The sequence below is a fragment of the Poeciliopsis prolifica genome, unplaced genomic scaffold (assembly GCF_027474105.1).
Source record: "Poeciliopsis prolifica strain line A6 unplaced genomic scaffold, Auburn_PproV2 SCAFFOLD037, whole genome shotgun sequence".
In the NCBI taxonomy this organism is placed as follows: domain Eukaryota; kingdom Metazoa; phylum Chordata; class Actinopteri; order Cyprinodontiformes; family Poeciliidae; genus Poeciliopsis; species Poeciliopsis prolifica.
This window is the reverse complement of record NW_026562412.1, coordinates 211,569-219,825: the sequence shown is the minus strand read 5'-3', so window position 1 is coordinate 219,825 and position 8,257 is coordinate 211,569. Positions and strand designations below refer to the sequence as shown.

Sequence of the window (8,257 nt, the reverse complement as noted above, 5' to 3'; positions counted from 1 at the left end):
TCCATCATCTATCCATCATCCATCCATCATCTATCCATCATCCAACCATCATCCATCCATCATCCATCCATCATCCATCCATCATCCAACCATCATCCATCCATCATCCATCCATCATCCAACCATCATCCATCCATCATCCATCCATCATCCAACCATCATCCATCCATCATCCATCCATCCATCATCCATCCATCTATCCTGATCTTTGACCTCCTGCTGGTTCTTTTCTTCTTCTACTGGTTAATGACGGCGGCCACTGATCTCTTTTAGAACAGCAGAATGTTTCTGGATCCGTCTCCAGATTTCTACCTTTAGAATATCTGATCTCGGTTTAATCTGTTGATGTGCATCAGCTGCTTCGTTCTAACCCCGCTGTTTGTTTTCCAGAGGATGTGGAGGAACCAGCTTCATGTCAGAGTAAGTTATCTATCACAGACACGTGTGGGGTCAGGGGTCAATCCAGAGCAAACAGACACAGAGCTGCTGATGGGTCAATGCTGCTCTCTGAGCTTAAGGCCTGTTTATTGGAGATAGCAGCAGGAGCTCTGCCACAAAGGGTTCAAAGGTCAAAGGTATTGGGGGGTTGTCTGACGTACAGGAAGATGTAGAAATATGACATCAGGGTTTGACTGAAGTGATGCCTTCAGCATAAAGATGGAGATGCTTCTTTTCAGTGGCTTCCAGATTTAAGGTCCAGAGGAAGTACGTGTATCAGTACAGCGCAGAGGGCCGGAACGTAGCGCCGGGGTCTGCTAGCCTCCAAAATGGGCCTAAAGTCACTTGTGAGGTAAAAATCGTTGAACTGATAACAGCTCTTATCTGAGGTCCCCTCACTGACTCGTCCCACGTCTGCAGGTAGAGATTGAAGTCCCCCAGATGTGCAGGTTCATCATGTACACCAGAGATTGCACCGTCAGCGAAGCGTCCGCCACAGACGCTCGGGCTGAGGCGGCCTACGACCCGGCACCCGGCTCCGACACCTTCAGAGCCGTCATGGAGAGGTCAGAGCACATACTGGTACTGGTAAAACCTGAGCAGAACTGACAGACTTCAGCATTTTTAGGCCTGGATAAGTTTAGATCCGTCCCAGAAAAACAACAGGACACTTCAAGAAGCGTAAACTTTGACAGCTTCACTTGATTGGCTTATGACTTCTGATGTTACATGAGGGGCAGAGCTGGTTTTGTTCTTCTACAGACTCTCTTAGTTCACCTTCAACCAAGCAGTCGGCGCACAGTCACCTGATTTTGGGACGCTCGTGTTCACACACGGCGACGCAAGCTGCTTGGGGACTCACTTCCTGCTTGAGGCCGCCAGGGTTTCATTCCTTGCATCCTCCAGTTCCTTTTAACGAAGCATCACAGAGAGAGCGCCACCTTTCTGCAGACAGACTCCTCTGTGGACAACAATGTTGCAACTTCCACTCAGGAGGTTTTGCCATCTGATAAGAGTAATTTAGTGAAGAATCATACAAAATGTAGATAATTCCTCATTGTGTTGCATAAACATTTCTCAAAAGTATTCATGTCTCTTGCAGATACAAAAATACAAAAGATGGAAGTGGACTAGCTGAAATAAAATATCAACATTTCTGTCTGAGGGCATTTGTGCTTTAAACACTTCCATAAACTTCTGAGCAATGATGCAACACTCTGCACATTGCTCTGTTGCAATAGATAAAACCCATAACAACATGGATAAAAACTAATCAAACCAAAATGACACATCAAGAAATTTAAGACGCATGAACCAGAGACAACAACTCGGCTTAAACAGAACGGGTCAAGCTACAGTCTGCAGGGAAACTGGTCCAGAACGGAAAACGCGCGCTCTCCAACAGGTCTTTTCCGCCTTTAAGCTGCAGCCTTGAGATCGGAGAACATGAGGTTTCAGCTGCAGAAGGACAGAGAGGAAGGCAGCGCTCCATTAGAGCTTCAACTTGATCAGTGAACCGGCGTCGGTACTGAAGCCATGTGCTCACATTTCCTTGTTTTGGTTCAAATATCAGCAGACTGGTCAATGAACAAATGCATGTGTGATGTTAGTGAAGTTCCTGAGATGACAAAAGTTATTCCTTGTTGACTGTTTGTCATGAAGAACTGGGTTGAGAAGTTTTTATTATCCCGGCATTTTGTGATGCAGGCGTCACAAGTAGTGACATTTCTGAGATCCGGTGACCATCAAAAGATACTAAAGAGAAGAACAATAAAGAGACAGACTCCTGGTGTGACACCAAATCATCTCCTGGAGAGCATCAGGGAAATCTCCGCTAAATTGCTGTTAATTACTAATTTCAGAAAATTCTATTTCTCTCCAAATTAATGTTACTTTTTGCTGAAGCACAAGTGTCTTATTCCAGGAGTCCGCTGAAGGTCAGCGTCCACTCAAACGGCCGTGTGGAGCTTTACCCCAAGGCGGACGAGTCCATCAACATCCTCAACATCAAGAGAGGCATCATTTCTGCATTCCTGGTTCCCGTCATGGAGGATGGACGGACTGGTCTGGTGGTTAGTCTCCAACACCATAGAGCTCCGACTGGTCGGAGACAGCAGGACGATCTTCACATGCTCCAAGACTAACAGCTGTTTGTGTTTTCCCTCAGAGTTCGGTCCATGGTCGCTGTCTCACCACAGTCACGGTTCATTCCAGGCAGGATGTTGCCACAGACGCCAGTGTTTCCAGAGATCTGTCCCAGTGTGACCAGTTCTACGGCAGGACTATCACCAGCAGCCCAGTGGCTCTGCTGCAGCAGCTGGTGAGAAAACGCTTTTCGCTTTATGTCACTGATTGTTGACTTCTGGAAACGGTAGCCTGGCTGCAGGGCGCAGCTTCAACTGCAGCACAGAGGCAGTAAAGGAGCGTCCAAAGTCTCAGGAACTTGCTAACCCTCCAGCCTCACTCCATGGATAACCTGGAGAGAAATTGTCCTCAGGTTTATCTAGTCTAGACTAGATAAACTTCACCATGCTCGCATGCAGCAGCGGGGAGAAGCTTCTGGTTTTACTGAGCAGAAATACAGTTAGGGCCAGAAATATTTGGACAGTAACACAGTTTTCATGAGTTGGGCTCTGCATGCCACCGCATTGGATTTGAAATGAAACCTCTACAACAGAATTCAAGTGCAGATTGTAACGTTTAATTTAAAGGGTTGAACAAAAATATCTGATAGAAAATGTAGGAATTGTACACATTTGTTTACAAACACTCCACATTTTAGGAGCTCAAAAGTAATTGGACATATAAACATAACCCAAACAAAAAAGTTTTTTCTCAATATTTTGTTGCGAATCCTTTGGAGGCAATCACTGCCTTAAGTCTGGAACCCATGGACATCACCAAACGCTGGGTTTCCTCCTTCTTAATGCTTTGCCAGGCCTTTACAGCCGCAGCCTTCAGGTCTTGCTTGTTAGTGGGTCTTTCCGTCTGAAGTCTGGATTTGAGCAAGTGAAATGCATGCTCAATTGGGTTAAGATCTGGTGATTGACTTGGCCATTGCAGAATATTCCACCTTTTTGCTCTCATGAACTCCTGGGTAGCTTTGGCTGTATGCTTGGGGTCATTATCCATCTGTACTGTGAAGCGCCGTCCGATCAACTTTGCAGCATTTGGCTGAATCTGGGCTGACAGTATATCCCGGTACACTTCAGAATTCATCCGGCTACTCTTGTCTGCTGTTATGTCATCAATAAACACAAGTGACCCAGTGCCATTGAAAGCCATGCATGCCCATGCCATCACGTTGCCTCCACCATGTTTTACAGAGGATGTGGTGTGCCTTGGATCATGTGCCGTTCCCTTTCTTCTCCAAACTTTTTTCTTCCCATCATTCTGGTACAGGTTGATCTTTGTCTCATCTGTCCATAGAATACTTTTCCAGAACTGGGCTGGCTTCTTGAGGTGATTTTGGGCAAATTTAACTCTGGCCTGTCTATTTTTGGAATTGATGAATGGTTTGCATCTACATGTGAACCCTTTGTATTTGCTTTCATGGAGTCTTCTCTTTACTGTTGACTTAGAGACAGATACACCTACTTCCCTGAGAGTGTTCTGGACCTCAGTTGATGTTGTGAACGGGTTCTTCTTCACCAAAGAAAGTATGCGGCGATCATCCACCACTGTTGTCTTCCGTGGACGCCCAGGCCTTTTTGAGTTCCCAAGCTCACCAGTCAATTCCTTTTTCCTCAGAATGTACCCGACTGTTGATTTTGCTACTCCAAGCATGTCTGCTATCTCTCTGATGGATTTTTTCCTTTTTTTCAGTCTCAGGATGTTCTGCTTCATGTCAATTGAGAGCTCCTCTGACCGCATGTTGTCTGGTCACAGCAACAGCTTCCAAATGCAAAACCACACACCTGGAAACAACCCCAGACCTTTTAACTACTTACTTGATTACAGGTTAACGAGGGAAAGGCCTTTTGAGTTACTTCCAGCCTTTGGAGTCCATTGTCCAATTACTTTTGGTCCCTTGAAAAAGAGGAGGCTCTGCATTACAGAGCTATGATTCCTAAACCCTTTCTCCGATTTGGATGTGGAAACTCTCATATTGCAGCTGGGAGTGTGCACTTTCAGCCCATATATATATAAATTGTATTTCTGAACATATTTTTGTCAACAGCTAAAATAACAAAACCTGTGTCACTGTCCAAATATTTCTGGCCCTAACTGTAACTGCTCACTGATTGGTTTTCAGCACAACCCCATCTCAAAACTCATCAGCAGCACCCAGAGCTGCAGATACCAGTTTGATAACAGAGGAACACACATCACCGCTGCCAAATGCACCGAAAAGCACAGATACCTGCCGTTCTCCAGCGGGTGAGTCTGACTCAGATCTGAGCTGCATTTCTGGAGAGTATTGAAGGTTTTTTATCCACACTGTTGTCTGCATCTCAGAGACAACGGGATCTCATCAGTGGTGATCCAGGATCTGAGCCTTCAAAGTGTAAAAAGGAGCAGTAGCAGAAGATTTGGTGAGCTGTTATTTCTAAAACTGCTGTGGATTTACATTTTTAAAACTGAGGACCTAAAACATCAACTTGTTTCTTGTAGATGCAGACCCCCTGCAGGCACAGCCTCTCCACTTTGATAAACCAGAAGACAAAACTCCAGTCCAGATGAAGGACGCCGTTCTGGGCACCCTGAGGGAGCTGGTGGCGCTAGCGAGCACAGATCAGGGTCAGAAACGGACCACCCTTTTCCATAAGCTGGTGTCCAACCTGAGAGTCCTGAGGAACGAGACCCTCAGCCAGACGGTTGCTGAGATGGTCCAAGTGTCCAACTGGCTGACCTTCCAGGCCCTGTTCCAGTGTGGAACCTCAGAGTGCACCAGCGCCATCATGCAGGTCATCTGGACCATTGACGGGGTCTCTCTGGAGGTGGATGCTCTGGTGTACGCGCTAGCTCTGCAGGCCAATCCGGATGCAGCACGTGTGAGAGACATGCTCAGCATGGCTCAGTACAAACAGAGCAAAGCCATCATGTTCGCTCTGGCAAACACAGTGAGAAAGTGAGTCATGCCTTCAGCAACAGGGGGTCCACATGTCTTACAGGGACAACGAGGTCTTCGCTAATGTGTTTGTGTGAGCAAGAGGTTTCTTCCCTGTGGAAGATCTTGGTCAGAGCAATCCCTGTTAAAAGTTCCCAGGGTGAGACAAACAGGAACCCTTAAAGAAAATCAACATAACCAAGTAAAACAGATGGAGATATAGAACAATAGAAACTAAAATAGAAATGGATGATAGATGGATGGATGACGGTTGGATGATGGTTTAATGGTTGTCTCAGGCTGGGACGCCAGGTACCCTAACCCCAACCCTAACCCCAACCCTAACCCTAACCCTACCTGTAACCCACTAAGGTTGTCTTGGGAGCATCAATCTTTAATCCAAAACAGTTAATGCTAATTCTTATTTTCAATGTTCATGCAAATGTAGATGGTAGCCCACATGCTAATGTTTGTGTTCATGTTAACATTCACTCTTATGGTCAAAATGCTATAAAAGCAACATTAACGTTTGATGCTAATGCTAACGCCCCCAGCTGTCACACGGTTGTGTGCTGGAGCTGTAAATGTTTGCTTCCAGGTTCTATAAGGGAGAGGTTACTCCAGAGATCACTGAGGTGTCAAAGTTCATGGAGACAATCCTAAACGACTGCTCAGAGGAAATAAGGGATCCTGACCGGGACCCCGCTCCAGATCCCACGGAGGAGGCCTTCCTGGTCCTCAGGGTGAGCAAGGTTCCACAAGCATCTGAAGCAGTGCCACACCAGCTGGTGGAGTGTGATTCTTCCTCTCCTGCAGGTTGTTGGTGTTATGGGTCGGGCCATGCAAGACGTCAGTCCATCACTCGTCTCCTCGATTTTGCGATGCATGAAGAAACCAGATGTTCCCTTATCCAATCAAAAGGCAGCTATCCAGGCCTTCAGGCTGATGAACATTACTACTGAGGTGGAACTCTTAATGAATCAAACACGTTCTGGGTTATTTGGCGTTTTAGCAGAAATGTTGCTGTTCTTACAAGAACTCTGAATATTTGGGTGGGCATAGATTCGGCGCTCCCTGCTGGAGGCGTACCAGGACCCTCAGAGTCCTGCTGACAAACGCCTGGCAGCGTACCTGGTGCTGATGAAGGATGCCGACTCCGGCCTCATCAGGGAGATCTGCAGCGGCCTGCTGGGCGAGAAGGATGAGCAGCTAAAGAGCTTTGTGCTCTCCCACCTAAACAACATCCAGAACTCTGATGACGAGAAACCAGAGTGAGTAATCAGATTACATCTCCAAACATGGCTGGATTCATATTTATCAGGTTCCTTTCCGAGGGTCTTCCGGTTTTGGTAGGAGATCATCAATAAATGCTAAAGCTAGACTGTCTTTAGTCGGACCTTTGACCTTCTCTAACTGCTTTCCTCCAAGGCCCTTCAACATGCTGGACCTTAGAATAACCTTGGTCTCTGCTGTGATGTTCCTCATGTTAAATTTTTTTATTTAACCCGGTTGATTCTCTGCAGGTCCGGTTGTTCTGATTTGAACCCAGGATGTTGGTGGGACCTCGCAGTCTTTTAGAACCTGTTCAGATTTAGCAGTAATCGACTCCAGGCAGATTATAATTTAATCTAATCATTGAGGGTAACAATCAGTTCTGGTGCTTCTTTCAGTCCTTTGAGTCCAGTTTCTTTGAGTCAGTGTCTGTCCACTAAATAAATGGTAATGTGTGTATTGAACTGGGAGGAACTGATCGTCCAGTTGGTGGGACGGTTTCTGAACATGATGTCTCCGTCTCCAGACTCAGACAGCTTATTGGGGCAGCTCTGCAGGACAAACCATCATCCACCGACACCATGTTTAATGGGTTGTCCAAGAACTACATGCTCAGCTCCCCGCTGGGTTCGGTCCAGAGCAACGTCATCTTTGACAGCGGGAACACGCTGCCCAAGGAGATGAAGCTGAAGGCTTCTCTGAAGGCCTACGATGGCAGCTTTGATATGTTTGAGGTTGGTGACAGCAGATCGGTTCTTCATGATGAAAAAACCCGGAAAGAGAAAGATGGCTTACCAGAAAGTGTCCTTTCAGGTTGGACTTGAAGGAGCAGGATTTGAGCCAACAGTCGAGGCTCTTTTTGGGGAGAAGGGTTTCCTACTCGAATCTTTCTCCAGGCTGATGAGGTTTGTAGGCGACAGAGCTCCGATGCTCCGAGGAGTTCTGGACAGGATTTCCCCTGGTCCAGGCAGAAAGAGGAGACAGGTGGCAGCAGCTTTTGGGATTATGGTCTCTTTAAGGCTTTTGTAGGAAGGTTTCAAAGAAATGAGTGCTGGTGATGTCTCCTCAGGTCCCAGAAGTCCATCTGAAAGCAATCAAAGACAGTTTCCAGCGGCTCCTTTATGACGTTCGGATCTCTGCGGCTCCTGAAGCTACTGCCTTCCTCCGGTTGCTGGGCGATGAAATAGGATATATGAAGACGAGTGAAATGAGAAAAATGTTTGAGACTCTGTTCATGTACTACCATGTCTTCATCAGAGTACTACCTGCACAGGTCAGACTGGCTTCGCTGACTCTTTAGCAGATTGTCTCAACAAACCTGACTATTCTCACACAGATCATCTGCATGTAGACGTCTCGTTAAAGATGTCTTGTTATAGACGTCCCATTATAAACGTCCCGTTATAGTCGTCTCGTTAAAGACGTCTCGTTATAGACATCCCGTTATAGACGTCTCGTTATAGACGTCCCGTTATAGACATCCCGTTAAAGACGTCT

The 8,257-nt window shown here is 46.5% G+C and overlaps 1 protein-coding gene across 1 annotated transcript in view; it reads left to right on the top strand.

Annotated features, from left to right (window-relative positions):
* The window catches only part of apoba (apolipoprotein Ba), a 34,288-nt gene that overhangs the window by 1,644 nt on the left and 24,387 nt on the right, over positions 1–8,257 (top strand). Inside the window, exons 2-15 of the mRNA XM_055053576.1 lie at positions 391–420; positions 678–790; positions 859–1,004; positions 2,363–2,510; positions 2,606–2,758; positions 4,694–4,818; positions 4,897–4,973; positions 5,053–5,509; positions 6,087–6,231; positions 6,305–6,451; positions 6,551–6,759; positions 7,287–7,494; positions 7,574–7,744; positions 7,830–8,033. Coding sequence (XP_054909551.1) covers positions 391–420; positions 678–790; positions 859–1,004; positions 2,363–2,510; positions 2,606–2,758; positions 4,694–4,818; positions 4,897–4,973; positions 5,053–5,509; positions 6,087–6,231; positions 6,305–6,451; positions 6,551–6,759; positions 7,287–7,494; positions 7,574–7,744; positions 7,830–8,033 — 2,333 coding nt within the window. The remainder of the gene's footprint in view (positions 1–390; positions 421–677; positions 791–858; positions 1,005–2,362; positions 2,511–2,605; positions 2,759–4,693; positions 4,819–4,896; positions 4,974–5,052; positions 5,510–6,086; positions 6,232–6,304; positions 6,452–6,550; positions 6,760–7,286; positions 7,495–7,573; positions 7,745–7,829; positions 8,034–8,257) is intronic.